The sequence below is a fragment of the Monodelphis domestica genome, chromosome 4 (assembly GCF_027887165.1).
Source record: "Monodelphis domestica isolate mMonDom1 chromosome 4, mMonDom1.pri, whole genome shotgun sequence".
Taxonomy (NCBI): domain Eukaryota; kingdom Metazoa; phylum Chordata; class Mammalia; order Didelphimorphia; family Didelphidae; genus Monodelphis; species Monodelphis domestica.
Genome location: NC_077230.1, coordinates 372,579,520 through 372,597,479, shown reverse-complemented (window position 1 = coordinate 372,597,479; position 17,960 = coordinate 372,579,520). Strand labels below are relative to the sequence as shown.

General features: G+C 42.8%; 1 protein-coding gene across 4 annotated transcripts; it reads right to left on the bottom strand.

Annotated features, from left to right (window-relative positions):
• Window positions 1–252: 252 nt before the first annotated feature.
• On the bottom strand, window positions 253–17,865 carry TMEM269 (transmembrane protein 269). 4 transcript variants are annotated; one of them, XM_007492948.3, is made up of 7 exons: window positions 17,744–17,864; window positions 12,091–12,184; window positions 10,824–10,959; window positions 10,474–10,568; window positions 8,285–8,428; window positions 1,266–1,466; window positions 253–476 (listed from the first exon to the last, which is right to left on the bottom strand). In XM_007492948.3, exons 2-7 carry the CDS (start codon window positions 12,107–12,109, stop codon window positions 313–315), a joined length of 759 nt encoding a protein of 252 aa, XP_007493010.2. In that variant the 5' UTR covers window positions 12,110–12,184; window positions 17,744–17,864; the 3' UTR covers window positions 253–312. The 4 variants fall into 4 exon arrangements, with proteins under 4 accessions (XP_007493010.2, XP_056651303.1, XP_056651304.1 ...); XM_056795325.1 differs by having other exon boundaries at window positions 253–415; XM_056795326.1 differs by lacking the exon at window positions 8,285–8,428 and having other exon boundaries at window positions 17,744–17,865.
• Between the last annotated feature and the right edge of the window lie 95 nt (window positions 17,866–17,960).

Below are 17,960 nucleotides of genomic sequence, written 5' to 3'. Positions count from 1 at the left end.
AAGCCTTTAAAACAACTGTCTTTTTACACTTTTCCAAGTGGTTTAGGTTATCAGTGTATGTTTCCCAGCATAGCCCTCTCATGTAAATAAAGTAAATTCTTCTTAAAGTACAAACTCTTCTTGTCCCATTCTGATTTTCTGAAGTGATAGAGGATGGGGTAGAGAATCCTGAAGGAAATTTTGAATAGAAGCAAAGCAAACCTGTTGAAGTCCGTTACTCTGATTTGTGATCCCATACACAGCTCATCTAAGTCATGATGAAAATGAAAGGTTTATTAAGCATTCAAGCATGGCCTGATGGAACACATTGGCTCATTCAGTGAAAACAAAGGCACTGCCTGATGGGCTAGCTGTTCCTGGTGCTGGGGGCCAAGTTACCTTCTTGCCCCATATAGCTGGGACGAAGATGTAGGAGCTGGACCAAATCAAGAAGTAGAAAGGAGTCATATAGAATGAATGCCAGAGCATCATAGCACCTGAAAGAGAAAAACATGCCTAGAGGGACTGAGACCCATGAGTCCACCACTTCCAGAAGGAAGGGTCTGCCACAGAGCCTACTTACCCTTCCCACCCCAGCTTTTAATTTTAACTTCCTAAATACTTCAAAGATTATTTGGGATTGAATCATAATTATAGCTGTGCTCTTTCCATGAAATCCCAACAAACCTGGAGGGAAAGGGAGGAAGCAAGAGTGGCTATAGCAGCCAGCACCAAGACCCATGAATAGATGATGATCTCCTGTGGCTGGTGACCAAATCTGCTCCACTACTTAGAAGCCTAAATAAGATTAAGTAAGGTTGGCCTTATGATGGTAAGCTTAGACCTTTAGTCACACTTCTGCCTAGAGAAAGATTGAGATGCTCACTGTAGTCTATAATGAGGAGGGAAAGTGGAGGGGGTGCTATTGGCAGCACAGGTAGGAGGGAGCACCTGATGGGAATAGTGGAGTTTCTCTGGGGGAAGGGAAGGCACTTCTTCACACCCTAGGCACACAGAAGGAACCAGCAATAAGAATGAGCAATGTGATCGATGATGCCAACATATAAGTACTGAAATAGGAAAGAGTGGAGGGGAAAGGTAGGATTTCACTAGACAGTCCTAAGACCAAGAAAAGAGCCATCACAAGACAATAATAATAAAGAGAAAATAAATTAGTTTGGTACTACTGCCTAATTCAGTAAGATTTTAGCACTGGTCTAGAATGGATTATTCTAGGTTTACTAAAATAACTATTGCATTTTATTTGAACCTAGATTTTTACTCACCCAGGGCAAAAACCACCTTCTTCCAAAAATGGGACTCCAGGGTTTTATCGTGGGGGTAGAGGCGGCGATCTGCCATAAAGCTCATCATCAAGACAGCCTGGCCAAAAAGAATGAGCTTGTTGCCATTGGTCAGGAGAAAGGTGGAGACCAACAAGGAGGAGGCATATGAACAGGGTAGTCCCTGGTACACGAAGGGAATCTCTGTGAAAGATATGATGGTCAGCCTTACCTTGTTCTTAGTACTTTGAATTCCTTTAAATGAGAGGGCCTATCCAAGAGCAGGCTCTTTTCCTCCCCTGAAACTAATAGCCCTTCCCTATAAGACAGTGATGGGGAGCCTTTGGGGACCGTGTGCCATGTCCCACCCCACTACCACACTGCATGCCCTGCAGGCTAGGGCCAGGCTCCCAGCTGACTGAACCAGGGACCTGTGCATACCCACAGAGAGGTCTCTGCATGTCATCAGTTCACCATCACAGCTCTAGGACATCAATTGTTTAAGGATTGGGATCCAGGAGCTATAAAACTTGCCAATTACCTAGGAAGGAGGTTGCCCACACCATCAGAAGGGCCTGTGCTTTGAATGGTGTTTGTATCAGTGGGAATGGGCTTGCTCTAAAGTCATCTTCTTACTGGTTGGCTGGGGTTAGGGGGTCTACCCAAAGGAGAACTGATGGTGGCCCCTGCCTGGGAATTTAACAGCTTGATGCCCTCATGAACCAGGTCAGTGGGCTATAAGCTGAAGTCAGTCAGCACTACAGACTCTGGGGTGACTCAGAGATGGGATCATAAGCATATTGAACAAGCAGCTAGCTTGTTTCCTTGGATAGTCACCATTCACCATGAGGGCTCTAAACCAGACAATGATACACCTACCTGTAGATGTATCCCCCAATGAAGCTTGAAGGATATTGCATCTCAGTGCTTCAGATGAAATAGGTAACCATCTCTAAAGGCTGAAGAGTGCTGGGAAAGCCTGCCTGTCTCCCTGCTCCCAAATCTGTTTTGTGAATACCTAAAGTTCTGACATAACTAATGGTGTTTTATTTAAATAGCCCAGGTTAAAAGTGCAAGTGCTCTAGGAAGAATTATATAATTAGTGTTATCAGCCATAAGCATCAGTAACATGAATTAATTTGTCCAGAGCCTATGGAATCCTGAGCCTAGACCTAGGGTTCTTCATTTTTTTGTGTCATGGACCCCCACCCCAAGGCACAGTCTGGTGAAACCAAGGACCTTTTCTCAGAATAAGGATTTTAATAATAAATACTAAAATAAAATAGACTATATTGTGAAAACAAATTTATGCTGAAATTCAAAATAGTATACTAGTATTCAAAATATTTTTTTAAACATGCTCACAGACCCCCAGGTCAAGAACTCTTGATCTAGGGATACCTTCAAGTTCTAGGAAGTCATATCACAATGAAATCTAGATCTTTCCAGCTTGGAAAATGTTAATATCTGTATTTAAGTATAGCTAGGTGGCATAATGGATAGAATACTTGTCCTGGAGTCAATAAGACTCATCATCTTAAATTCAAATATGGCCTTAGACATGTACTAGATGTGTGACCATGGGCAAAGTCACTTAACCCCAATTGCTCCTTTAGTTTCCTCATCTGTAAAATGAACTGGAGAAGGAAAGGGTAAACCACTCCAGTATCTTTGCCAAGAAAAGCCCAAATGGAATCATGAAGAGTTAGACACAACTGAAACAATTGAACAATAGCATATAAATATCTGAAAGCTATACTTAAAGCAACATTAAGCCATCAATCTTGATTTCTGAGCAAAATATCAAGCCCCATATTCTGCCTGCATCTTAGTTTCTCGTATTTGATCCTTATTCCATTTTTATCCTCCTAATCAACCTTTTTCATTTTTATTCTTCCAAATTTATCTTTTTTTCTTCAGTGTGATATTTATTTTAAAATTGTTCATTGTTAGTCATGTCAAAATTCCCAGGTATCTCCCTCCCTCTCTCCCCTTCCCACAATAGAAAAAGCATCAGTTCATAAAATATATGTATATGTATATATAAACTATCTTTGATCTTTCTCTGGAGGTGGATGTTCACAAGTTATTCTTCAAACATTAATTCTGTAGCTGTATATAATGTCCTCTTGGTTCTACTCACTTTGCTTTTTATAATTTCACAAAGATCAATGTTTTTTTTTTAATCTGCTTATCATTTTTTATGATGCAGTAGTATGCCATCACGATCATATGCCACAACTTGTTCGGCCATTCCCCAATTAGAGAATTCGGTTTCTGGTTCTTTGCCACCACAAAGAGAGCTGCTATAAATATTTTAGAACATATAGGTTCCTTTACCTTTTCCCTGATCATCTTGGGAAACAGATCCAGTGCTATTGCTGAGTATAAGAGTAGGCACAGTTTTATAACTGAGCACAATTCCAGATTGCTCTCTAAAATGGTTAGAGCAGTGCAGTTTGACTAACAGTATATTTGTGTTCATTTTTCCACAACCCTTCCAACATTTGTCATTTTGTCCTTTTATCATGTTAGCCAATCTGAAAGGTGTGAGATGATATCTCAGAATTGTTTGATTTGCATTTCTAATCAATAATGATTTAGAGCATTTTTATATGATTATATATAGCTTTGATTTCTTCATCCATAAACTGTTGTTATCTTTTGACCAGTTCTCAATTGGAGAGATCCTTAACTCTTTTTAGCAAGGAGTTATGGTTCCAACTCCCACTCCCTCTGTTCCTTTTCTGTAGCACACCAGTGGGGTGGGGTGGGGTGGGGTGGGGTGGGGTGGGGTGGAGGGGTGTTCTTGCTAGAGTACAGGTCTTTATAGCATTTCATTGATCAGGAATAGGCCATAGCATGTCTGAGAAGATTCAGAGAACTCAGCCATTCAGGCCCAGCTCTGAAGTGGTTTCTTGGTCAGACAAGACCAGTCCTATAGCTACTAGAAAGATTCTTAAAACTGAAGGGGCTTCAGGGGTCAATCTAGCTTGGTTGTCTGCAGAGGACCCATAAGGGTCCAAGAGTTCTAAAAATCTTAGTCTATGAACCTAAGTCTGAAAGTTTTTATTTTCATTAATGCAGTTTTTCAAAGAAAAGAAACTGTGCTCTCTGGTGGTTTTAGTGTGGCTTCTGCTCACAAGTCCAAGGGCCTGCTAGGCCCTTTGAGAGGGCTTACTAGCAGAAGGGACCATAGAAAACATTTCAGGTCATCCTGTCTTCTCCATTTTACAGATGGAAAAACTGAGGCTCAGAGAGAGAAAGAGCCAGAATTTGAAGCCAGTTTGCTTGGCTTTCCACTATTCTGAACCATAATTAAAGTGTGAAGATACTTTCACTGATCTTTTTCTCTTCTCCTTACCCCCTCCCTCTCCTCCACACACACACCTGACCAATTCTTGCAGCCCAGTCCAGGCTTCAGTAATTTCCAGGGTAGAAATAATATGATAAAAATTTGCCATCCATAAACATACTCTAAAGAACAGAGGTCCAGCTCTCCATTAGGGGATTGGGTCAACATCTTGTCATCTCTCCTTGCCCAGTCTAATGCTTGCTGCATTCTCTCCTTTTACCTCTATTACCTAATCTAGACTAGGTCAGCCTAGCTCTCTTCCAGGAAGGTAGGAATCAAGCATAATACAGACTTCCTCCAGAAGGTTTACATAAGACTGGGCATTAAGACTACTTATGAAAGATGGAGGCCACATTGTCTCTTGGGAAGACTGAGCCCTCAGTATTCACCTCTTAAAAGGCAAACACCTTTTGGAGAGGTAACATGTTCACTGTTACTAACGGTCATGTAAAATTGTCAAAGGGAGTAGACTCTGTGGGAATAGGTTGGACACAGGAGTGGTGCTAAGAGAGAGGTTCTTAAAGAAGAGGTGTCAAAGACAGATGCTGGGAGCTGTCAGGCTACGATGTCTTGACACAGTCACACGTGGAAGCCAGTAGGTCACAGAGTGGCTCCTTGGCAGGATGGAATCACCCACTCAGCCCCCTCTGTATGACTTCTCTCATCAACATCCCTTATTAATGGAATTGATATGATTATTGTTCTCTCCCTAGTCTCAGAAGGAATAATATAAGAGCAAAATACTTGCACACTATTCTCCCAAAATATCACCAAAAGATCAGACTCACAAAACCAAACCCAAAAGACTATTATGGGTTAACTTTTGCTTAGGTATATAATTCCTAACAAAAGCTGTGCCCACAAAAGCCGTGAGCCATGCCCAGAAATCCCCTACTCCCATGCACAGAAACTAATTCTCCTAAGTCAGTACATAAATCATTCATAAGGAGAGGCCTATACAATATGCCTTAGTACACCATGCCTCAGTGACTTGATTTACCAACCAAAACCCTTCTTGGAAAACTCCCCAACAAACTGAAAAATGATTAGTCTAATATTAAATCTGAATTGTGTTTTTAGCACCCCTTTGATCTCTCTACTTGACTACTATGATTGTTAATTGTCTCTAGAATTTCTGATTGATTATCTATTTTTATTAAAGGTAATAAGTGATTTTCTTTGATTGTAAGCTCAAGCTCCTTACAGGTTAATGAGAAAATTAAGCCACCTATGACAAAATCATTTCTCTTGTGTGAAACCTTTGTGTATCCTGTCAGAATATACAATACAATACAATACAAGTGTATAGAATGATCACAGAATGTTAATCAAACAATTTGTCAAAAGTTAATATGTCACTTACTCAATTATCTGCATTTGAACATGTATGCTGAATAATGTAGCTGTGTGCCAAGAAAATGGGTATAAAAATAAAAACCAAACCTGGGCCAAGTGAAGCAGCCATCCCATGCAGAGCCTGGCCCCAGGCAGATACACATACACAGCTGTCTTCCATCATTCATTTTCTGCCTACGCCTCTCCACCTGATGAGGACCCCTGAGCCGTGAGCAGGGCTGAACCCGAGCTCTTAGAGACTTCACAGTTTAACTCAGGAAGGTCCCGTTAGGTAAAGTTGCACCTTTAAACTAATCCCAGGCTTTCTCATCTCCAGAGATCTGTAAGGTCATATAGGGCCGCTAGTTCAAAATGATCTAAGAAAGAATTCCTTTTGTAGCCTCTTGAACTTGTAGTCATCCCAACAAAAACTTCTAGTAGCAGGGCACTTTAAACCTCAAAAAACAGCCCACTCCAACTTTATCCTCTAATTTTTGGAGGGGTGGAAAGATCATGCGCATGGGATGCTAGAAGGACACTGAATGTGGAGTTGAGAGACCTGAGATTAAATCTGAGCTCCTAACTGTGGCACTCTAGACAAGGCATTTCAGATCAGTTTCATCATTTGTGAAATGAAGACATTATCCTACCCTTCACAACTGGAAAGCGCTCAAAGTTCTGTGTGTGTGTCTGAATTTATACATGTGATCTATTGGGAACACTGGATTTAGATTCGAGAGGACCTGAACTCCAATCCTAGCTTCATGTCCTAATAGCTGTGTGTGACTGGCCAAATCACTTCCCTACCCTGGAAATGTGATCCCCAAGATCCCTTCCAGCTCTGAATTTATGAGCTTAAAATCTTCGTGTCTATAACTTAGCCCAGGTACTCTTTAGTTCTGTTCCTTGGGTCCAAGTAAAAGAAATGTCTAGTTTTCTTCCCAGGGATTTCATCCCAGGATGAAATATTTTAAAGCAACAATCATGTTTTCCCTAAGTCTTGTCAAGGATGACTTTTATGACATGTTTTCAAATTCCTTCACCCATCCTATTCACTCTTCTCTACACCTTTCTACAGTTTGTCAAGGTTCTTTCTTGAAAATGTCTTGCCCCAAATTAAACACAGTACTCCAGATGTGGTCCAACTAGGGCAGGGTCCAGGAGCACTGTCGCTTTTTTTTTTTAACCCTTACCTTCTATCTTAGAATTGATAATAAGTATTAGTTCTAAGGCAGACGATGAGAATAGTAAGTGCTAACTAACTGGTGTTAAATAACTTGCCTAGGGTCACACAGCTAGGAAGTATTCGACTCCAGGTTTGAACCCAGGTCCTTCCAACTCCAGGCCTTGTGTTCTATCTGTTGTGCTACCTAGCTGCCCCTCACTTCCTTCTTCTGGACACTATGCTTCTCAGTACAGCTAAGCTTATGTTTGCCATTTAAGGAGTCCTCCAATCTTTTCCATGAACTATTGTCTAACTATATCTCTCCTATCCTGATTGTTTAAATCCTCACCTTCAGTCTTAGAATCAATACTGTGTATTGGTTACAAGGCAGAAGAGTGGGAAGGGCTAGACAATGGGGTTTGTAGCCATTACAAAAAGTTTTAATCACCTGTGGAGGGAAGCTAAAGACTGAGGAGCAATGGGTAAAGGATTAGGGTTAAGGTTAAGGATTAGGGAAGAAGAGAGGCATCAGTTGAACAAACAGACAAGAGACACAGAGAGATATTGAGTGTTGTGTCAGCAGGCCAGGTCACACACAGAGAGTTGTCTGATCTCACTGCTGTGTTTATTCTAGGTTTTCCGCATTGGGGGTTTTTGGGGTGTCAATCAAACAAGGGAAACAGTAAAGATTTTAACATAATATAAGTTCAATAATTTTTAAGTTAACCCAATCCAATTTAAGGATTCATAAATCAATGATGTGAAATACTAGAAATATATCCATAAGTCTGATCCATAAACACTCTGCTCATTAGAATCAGCTTTTGAATACATCTTTAATATCTTCATGATTAGTTATAACTGAAACCCTTCAGGGTTAAGTGACTTGCGCAGGGCCACACAACAAGGAAGTGTCCAAAAACAGATTTGAACCTAGGACCTCCCATCTCTAGGCCTGACTCTCAATCCACCGAGCCACCCAGCTGCCCCATCTAGTTGATTTTTTTAACCCAATTTAATTGCAAGACAACATTTTCCCATACCAAACCATGTCTTTGGGTTTAATCCTAATCAGTTGAGATCTTTTTGGATCTTAATCTGGGGGTCTCAAAACACCAAGATTCCTTGGTCTCTTGCTTAGCTCTGGCTCCCCTTGTCCACACTCACCAGTTGAATACCAACACAATCGTAAGAAGACAACCAGCACATAAAAGATGGCAAGCATTCCACTGGGGGTCCCATCCAACATCAGAAGCAGGGCAGTGGCAAGGCCAAAGGAGGTGTATTCAGCAAAGTCATCTATCTTGGTCCCTGCTCAATAGAATGAGAATCAGGCACATTGGGGGAAAGGCAGTGGGGAGGTAAGGGTAAAGCAACAGACGATGCCAGTGACAAGAGTGGGAGACTGTGGGGCACCTGGGTAACTCAGTGGATGGAGAGCCGAAGCCCAGAGAGAGGAAGTTCTGAGTTCAAATATGGCATCAGACGCTTCCTAGCAGTGTTACCCTGGGCAGGTCACTTAGCCCCCATTGCTTAGCCTTTACCACTCCTCAGCCTTAGAACTTATACCAGTATTGATTCTAAGACTAAAGGTAAGGGTTTTTTTAAAAAGTGGGAGGCTGGAGAAAAAGGGCAAATGAAGCCTTGACTGACCTCCTTGAACAATAGTATAGACAGAATCTTCATTTACCTATTCTGAGCTTATAGGCTACTAGCTATTATATCCTACCTCTCCAAGAGATGCAAGTGAACTATTTATGACTGCACAAGATCTCTCTTGGCACTATGGGATCAAGATGCAGATTCTCCACAATCCTATGGTCTCCAGCCTTCTTCCTTTTTTTAAGGAATAATGCTCTATTCCCAGGTCCCAAAATATGGTCACACATGCTCTCTCCTTTGGACTGGAGATAAGAAAGATGCCTTAAGTGACTGTGCTGCAGAGACTGAATGGCAAGAGCTAATTTCCTGAATCATTCAGAGTGGGAGTTGGGATAAGGAGACTTAAAGCTTACACATGCTACATAAATATTACAAAATACAAGATATTGGAGTGACCTGGAGGGAAACACCAGCTCTTTATGTCTACAAAGCACATTCACCTCCAGAATTTCAGGGGAAGCTGGGTGGCTCAGTGGATTGAGAGCCAGGCCTAGAGATGGAAGGTCCTGGGTTCAAATGTGACCTCAGATACTTCTTAGCTGTGTGACCCTGGGCAAGTCACTTAACCCCAATTGCCTTGCCCTTACCATTCTTCTGCCTTAGAACCAATACTTATCAATTATAAGTCAGAAGGAAAGGGTTAAAAAAAAGAATCTCGTGAGTTCCTATCAATAGCCCTATGAGGCAAACAGAATAGAGATGAGAGGCCCAAAAAGGTTGGGCAACCTACCCAAAGGTCACACGGCAAGTTAGTGATTGAACCAGGACCCAAACCAAGAATCCAAATCTCTTGACTCCCCATCCAGTGTTTACCCCATCAGCCACTTGCCCCAGCTTTGTAAAGAGTCAGCAAAGGCCCAGATCATAGAGGGGAATGAGGGGCTCAGACCAGGCAGAACTGGTCTCCAGAAGGCTACCATCTGGCCCTTTCTTGTTAGCACAGAGTGGCTTGTTGAATGGTAACAATTCTCATTTCTAACTTCCTTTAGGGTTTACAAAGGGCTTTATGTGCATTATTGCAATTGATCTTCACAATAAAACTGGTAAGTTCATAGCATCAGTTTGAACCTGGGTGTGATGTTCTTGGGGAGTCATTCACTTGACCTTTCTAACATGTTTCCTGATTCATAAATAAGGGTTACACTTATCCAAGTATTTCCCCCATAGGAATAAAGGGAGCAAAAGATATTGTATAAATATAAAATATCAAACAATTTGTAAACCAGGAAGTGTAATTTAAATATCCCTCGTTGTGATGTACTTATTATTTTACTGAAATGTAAACCCTAGACATGGGATCTTACTCATTTCTCTATCCCTATAGTTCCCCAGCACCAGACTCCACTTATTGAATGAATTAATGAATTGGGGGGGAAGGGGGTATAGAGAGAGAACCTTGAAACCAGAAACTCCTGAGTTCAGGGTCTACCTCTGACATCCTTCAGGGCAGCAAGGTGACACAGTGGATAGTATGATAGGCTTAGAGTCTGGAAGACCTGAATTCAAACTGCCTCAGACCTAGGCAAATCATTGTAAAAGAAGGAAATTGGATTTTCTGGTCTCAAGGTCTCTTCTGAGACCTTCTACATATAATCTATGACCCTGTGATTTGGGGAATGGGTGTATGAAAAGGGGATTAGACTGTCATTGTTAGAGGGCAGGGAGATGAGGTGGGGCCTGAAACCCTCACTTACTGAAGTTAGAGCAGATGCCCAGTCTGGCCACAGCTCCACTTGCTAGACTGAATAAAAAGCTGATGAGGAGGAGCCAAGAGGCAGAGTTGGGTTTTCTGGAAGTAAAAAAAGTAGGAAAATCAAGGAATTTTAGAGCTAGAAAAGACAGATCATTTGATCCAACCCTTTTTACAGTTACCAAAACTGAGGACCAGAATGGGGAAGGGCTTTAACTCAAAGTCTCATTTGAAGTATGAGGCAAGGTTGGGCATAGAACTCAGAGTTTCTGGCCTGTACTGGACCAAGTAATGTGCCCAACCATGACCCCTGATTCAGGCCTATAGTCCCCCCATCCCCTGGACCATGCCAACCTGTTGAAGCTGCAGAAGATAGAAGACAACCCTGTGATCATGTTTCCTAGGGACAAGACGATAGCAGCATTCTTCCAAGCAAACCCAACCAGCAGGTTTATCTTCCGTTGATGTTTCCTGATGCAACTGAAGAAACCTAGGATGAAACGGGTCCACATGAAAAATGCCCCCACGGCCTTGAACCTCCAGACCTTCAGGTCTTCCCACCAGCCTGGATACTTGTCTTCCTAGAATGAGGAGTCCTTAGAGCATTGATAGTTTCTTTATGGGATCTTCATCTTAAACCATCTCTGCTCATCAGATAGGTGATAGGTGAGATAACTGGGACAGGACAAAGAACAATCCACATGTGGAGATGGGAGATGGAGGCAGCCATGGTGGTAGAGGATGGGACCAGATGTGGGGAGGGGGTAAATTGTGGAAGCAGTTGTGGGTATGGAAAATGAAGTCAGGTGTGAGAATGAAAGTTGCTGGCTAGTGCCTGGAGATTAGAGGAAAGAAGCAGAGGGAAGAGAATGAAGTAAGAAGGACACCAGTGCCTCTGAGGTCCATTGACTTCAGAACCCTGGAGGAATCAGAATTGGGAATTTTTACTCTGACCCTGACTGAGCCCCTCTGGGACTCTGTGTCCCCTGTCCCATCTTTTGTACTCCTTTCTCCCATGCATATTCACTCTTCAGTGAATAATCATAAAAACTCATTTATAAGGCAAAGTGAAAAAATGTTTTCCTCAGAATAATCCTTTTAGGTAGGCCACACATCATTTTCATTTTACAAATGTAAAATGAGTCTCAGAGAACTTGAGTGACTACCTGCCAGAGATTACTCAGTAAATGTAAGAGTTAGGATTTAAACCCAGATCTCTGAACTCCAAGTCTTATCATTCTTTACGTGACACCACTATGATACCACACTCAGTCCTGGTCTTAACATCATGTTCTTTCTACCAGGAAATGGAATGCATGACAAAGACCATAGAGTCAAACCAGAGCAAGACTGAAGAAAGATGATATTCCCACCCAATCCGAAACCTCCAGGAAGAGTGGGGGGTGGGGGGAAAAGAGGACAAAATGATGATGGCAAAATAGACTCTTTCATTTAAAGAAAGAGGCTAAAGGACTTGCTCAAAAAATATTGAAGCAGGGAGATAATGACATTGAGGGAGACACCCCCCCCCCAGCTCTTTTAGCTCTGAACCCAACCATTGCCACATATGTCTACATTACCACAGGTACTCACCATTGCCCACCCTTTGCCCCAAACTCACCAAGGAGGGCTGTCAGCATCTTCAGCTGCTTAGCATTTGGGAGGACTCTTGGGATCTTCCCCAACCAGTACCAGGATCATCAACAGCTCCAAGTCTAAAGAGCAGTAGGTTGGCCAGGGCCTGCCTGCCTGCCTGTCTGTGGCTTTAAACACTCTAGTGCTCTTCTGGTGAGCAGGACATCCTTACATAAAGGTACCAGGGAATTCTGTTGCATGCCTGGGCCAAAGCCAGAAGTCTTACACCCCCCAGCTGCTTAAGAGGTGTGATTATGGGCAAGCTCCTCCCTTAGCCTCATTTTTCTATTCTATAAAGGGAGGAGGATGAGTAGGAGATATATTTTGAAGCTTATAAGGGAGGCAATAGGTATGGAACCTGAAGATTTAGGGGGTTCTAGTGTTTCCACGGTAGCTGGAAACACTGCTCAGGCTACTTTCTCTGAGTCCTTTCTCTGAGTAATTAACAGGGGATTGGTAAAGAATAAACATCCAGTGTCCTGCAGCATGGATGGATATATCTAGTTGGGGGATGCAGGGCATTGACAACTGGGAGATGCTCAAAGGTGGCCATTGAGGATATTGTGAGGCCACATTGAGGCCATGTAAAGACTGGATAAAGGGACAGAAGATGTTTGCAATTTCTCCTGCAAGTGGATTTGCAGTTAGATTATACAAGGGAAGGAACCTTAGGGATGATCTAGCATCCCTCATTTTACAGATGAAGAAACAGACCAAGCTACATTAAATGACTTGCTCATGGTTATATAAATATAAGCTTCATAGGATCATAGATACAAAGCTGGAAGGGGCTTAGAGGCCATCTAGTACAACACCTGCATTTTATAGATTAGGAACCTGAGGCCCAGAAAGGTGAGGTGACGTGACTTACTCAAGGTCACAGTTGTGGTAAATGACCGTCAGGGTCAGGGTTCTGGTCTTGCTACTTGCTATGATATTGGGCAAGTCATTTCACTTTCCAAACCTCCAATGTCTCCTCTGTAAAATGAGGGGGTTCCCTATGTACAAAAATATGTATAGCTATTCTTTTGGGGGTGGCAAAGTAGAAACTAAGGAGGTTACCATCCATTGGGAATGGCTGAACAAATTATGATATATGGATGTGGATCCATTACTTTGTAAGAACTGATGGAGACAGTTTCTGAGAAATCTGGGAAGACTTGTATGTACTGATATAGAATGAAGTAAGCAGAACCAGGAAAATATTGTGTACAATAGCAACACTATAAACCAGGGGTCCCCAAACTTTTTACACAGGGGGCCAGTTCACTGTCCCCTCAGACCGTTGGAGGGCCAGACTATAAAAAAAAAAAAAACTATGAACAAATCCCTATGCACACTGCACTTATCTTATTTTAAAGTTAAAAAAAAAAACAAAACAAAACAGGAACAAATACGATATTTAAAATAAAAAAACAAGTAAATTTAAATCAACAAACTGACCAGTATTTCAGTGGGAACTATGGGCCTGCTTTTGGCTAATGAGATGGTCAATGTCCAGTTCCATATTTGTCACTGCTAGCCATAACAAGTGATGCAAGTGTGCATCAATTAGTCTAGATCTGGTTGGAGATTTCAGATGTTTCATTCTGGAAAAAGTCTGTTCACAGACATAAGTGCTGCCAAAGATGGTTGCTGATGTCACAGGCCAGATCACTGTTATCCGATGCTTGTATACAGTCCTGGAGGCAGTGCTGGGCCTGTGACACTGTATACCACTGTCTGGGATAGCAGAGGCTGCAGTGCTGGCTGTGATGGGCCTGTTACACCTTGCACAGGCCTGTGTATCACTGCCACCACTATTCCAGGCAGCAGTATACACAGTGTGGAATCCCCTTCCCCAGATCGCCACTCACTATACTGATGTCTTCCATTGTGCAGCCACATAATCCTTTGCACAGTGCCTGGTTCTCATTCAGTTACTCTCAGAACAAGGCACCATGCAAAGGATTATGTCACCAGAAGTAGTACTGTACATGAGTGTGCTGTGCTTTGCACAGCCACATACAGTGCTCCTCTCAGTGACCTCCCATGAAAGAGGTACCCCTTCCAAAAATGTGGTAGAGGCCAGATAAATGACCTCAGGGGGCTGCATGTGGCCCACAGGCCATAGTTTGGGGACCCTGTGTTTATAGTATAAACACAAGTGACTTTGAAAGACTAAGGAACTCTGATCTATGCAACAACCAACTATGATTCCAGAGGATTCATGATTGGAAGTATGTTGCCTACCTCTTGAAGGAAGTGATGGACTCAAGGTACTGACAAGATAGATGTGTTTTGGACATGGCCAATGGAGGAATTTGTTTTTCTTGACTATGCATTTCCAAGGGTTTGTTTTGGTTTTGTTTTGTTTAATTTTCTTTTTCAATGGGGATAGGGGAAAGCAGAAAGGAGAGGTAGACTTTTATTTTGAAAAAAAAATTTAAACAAAAAACCGAATGAGGGGGGTTATGTTAGATGATCTGTAAGGCTGCTTTTAGGTCAAAGTGCTATCAAGCTATGAGTTTATCCTGGATAAAAGATTACTTAAGATCAGTATTCAGTATTTGAAGGCTTTCCTGTAAAAGAAAGAGAATGGTCAGGAGGGTGTCAAATCCAAGTTGGATGATCTTGGCAGAGACCTTTGAACCTGTCATGGTTGGTACTAGTGAACAGAACTGGGAGCAATGAGGAGAAGGTGCAAAGTGGCCTATTTTGGCTGATTAGAAACCATACAGCTGGAGCTATCCAACAGCAACAAGAGCTGCCTTTGGAGGGAGTAAACCTCAGTGGAGTTCTTTGAATAGAACTGAATGACCTCCTACTAGAGGATCATTGAATGACATGGGATCTGAGGCCATTTAGTCCAATCTGTACCTGAATTAGAATGCCCTCTACATGATGTGTATGACTATAAGGTATCCAGACTCTGCTCAATGACTTCCATTGAAAGGGAAGCCATCACTTTATGAGGCAACCCATTCCACGTTGGGATAGTCCTCATCATTAGAAAGTTATCCCTTGATTAAGCCTAAATATTACCTTTTTGCAGCTTCCTCCCACTGTCCTTGGATTTGCCTTCTAAAACCAGTCAGAACAAGTCTAATTCTACTTCCACATGGCAGTCCTCCAAAATTCTTGAAAACAGCTTTCTTTTCCCTCTTTTCCAGACTAAACATCCTTAGTTCTTTCTACTGAACCAAATATAATATGATGTTAAGCTCCTCCACACTAAAAATCTCTCTCTTTCTGAGTAAACCAGGACTGCATTAATATCCTTTGGCTGCCATGTCACACTGTTGACCCATTGAGCTTGAAATCATTGAAAATTTTAGATCTTTTCCAGATGAGCTGCTAACATTGCCTCTCCTGTAGTATACTTCTGAAGCTAACTTTTGAACCTCCATAAATCTTTTTATATCTATTCAATTTAATCATGATTCAGCACAGTGCTCTAGACTGTTAAGATTTTGACTCTTGACTTAGTGATCAAATATGTTAATTAAACCTCTATAAATTTAATTAGTCCCCTCTTCTCTCTTCCCATTGTCATCATCCTAGGACAAGCTCTCATTATGACCTAGATGGATGATTGTAATAACACCTAGACAGGTCCCCCTTTTCCAGGCCATATTTCACATGCAGCAAGGCCAATCTTTCTCTTGTACATAAATGGACATGTTGTTCCACACTGAAAAATTTTCAACTGATTCCTATTGCCTAATGAGTAAAGTTCAAAGTCTGGTAACTAGCCTTCACCTTTTCAGTCTTAACCCCTATTACCTGCCTTCACAATATCTATGTGACCGCCAAAATGGGTATTCTCTGCCCCCTTCCTCTGATATCTTTGTCTTTCTTTGTATCCCAGTAGTAGAATATAGGCACGCACCATAATATCTGGCACACAAACAGATCTGTGAAATCTGTGAAGGGAATCGTTTTAAATGATCTCCATATCCCTTTCAGCTCTATACTGCAATCCTATAAACATCACCCATACAGCCCTGCATTTTTATGCTTTTGTTCATGCTATTTCCTATTCATGGAATGTCCTCCCTTCCTTTCAGCTGAATTCCAATGCCATGCTTTAAAGCCCACTTCAGAAGCCAGTGTTTACATGAAGCCATCCCATTGCCCTGCCCCACTGGGCTTTCCCCAATACCTAACAGCATTTCACAAAGTTTTAATGTACTTATCATGTAATAATTGTGGATTGGTTTTTTGTGCCCCACAGGCGCAAGGAACATGTCCTTTTAAAACTTTCTCTTTCCGTTGGCCTCAGGGCCTGGCACACAGCAAGTGCATTAACTCTGACAAGTATATACTTCAAGGATCAGTGACTTCTCTGGGGAGAGGGTGGCCTTTCTCCACTAACACAGTTCTTGGGCCTGCTTGTAGCTTGCTAGTTTCTGTGAGCTTGGATAGCCATAAAACCCAAATCACCCAGCAGCCAACTGGGTCATGCTTAGCTTTTCTCCTCACTCAAATAGGCTGATCCTTGGCCCCTAACAGCCCGTTGCAGGAGGGTCCTGAAAGCCTTTCCAAAGCTTGTGCTCCATCAGCTCAGCCCTTTTTGAGAAGTCAAGGTTACCTCCAAGCCAGAATAAGGCACCCAGAGGGCTTGTTCATCATGGGAAGAATGAGTACAGAGCAGAATGCAAATTAAAACATATTGATAAAGATAAGAACTGGAAAGTACCTTGGAAATCGCCAAGTTCTGAGCCCCTCATTTTACAGAGGAGCAAACAGCCTAGAGAAGGGAAGTGATTGGCTCAAGGTCATACGGGACCTTTGAAGCAGAGCAGACATTTGAATCCCAGTTCTTTTGATTCCAAATGCAGAGCTTCTCCCCCCTCCCCTCCCTGGCCCCCCTTTTATTGCTCTCAGAAGCTGCTTAAAAAAAGAAAAGAAAAGAAAAGAAAAGAAAAGAAAAGAAAAGAAAAGAAAAGAAAAGAAAAGAAAAGAAAAGAAAAGAAAAGAAAAGAAAAGAAAAGAAAGGTATCTCTCTGCAGCCAAAATATAATCATTGAACCTACAGGGTGTCAAGGCTGGTGAGAACAATGGAAATCACCCAATCCAGTCTCCCACTTTTACAGAAGTGGACTGAGGTGCAGAGTGTGTGTTGGGGGCACTGAGTTTCAAGAATGAAGGAGAGTGACTTTCCCAAGGACACAGCCGAAGTCACAGGAAATGGAGCTGAATTTTTATGTATGGGCAAAGCTGTTGAAAGGGGAAAGCTATCTAGAGGAAAGGAAGGGCCCTGTGCTAATGCTGACCATGAAGGCTCCCCCATTCTGCTCCTCTCTCCCATCTCCTCCCTTCGCCATTCTGCCCCGAGTCCCACACCGTTTTTAGACTAGACTCGGAATACGCAGGAGAGGGCGCCCACGCCCTCATCCTGGGGTTTAGACTCCACCCCTTCCTGGAGAGACGCCGAACCTACGGCGCTGTTTCCGGTACTGTGGGGTCTGAGGCTCCCACGGCCACCCACAGCTCATCTCCTATCCCTTCCACCTGACCCTCCCGTCCCGGGAGGCCCCCGACCCCCATTCCATCGGTTCTAGGGGAGTTGAGGTTGAGGGTGCGGAAGTCAGGGTTTTGAAGCACCCGTCATTTGTTCACAGGAGGCCAGAGGGAAATTGTCGCTCCTGGATTACCTGGGGCCAGGGCATTCCCAGGGGAGGGGGAAGGGGGACCTGGAGTTCCTCAGCCGCGCCCGTCCGGGTAGCGGGGTCGGAGGGGGCGTCCCACGCTCGGGCACTGGCATCCCTATCTACCCCTACAGACCGCTGAGCTCACAATCCCAGAGGGCGGAGGACTCTGGGGGACGGGAGTCGCAGAGAGGGGCAATTACTGACTGACCTGTGGGAGAAC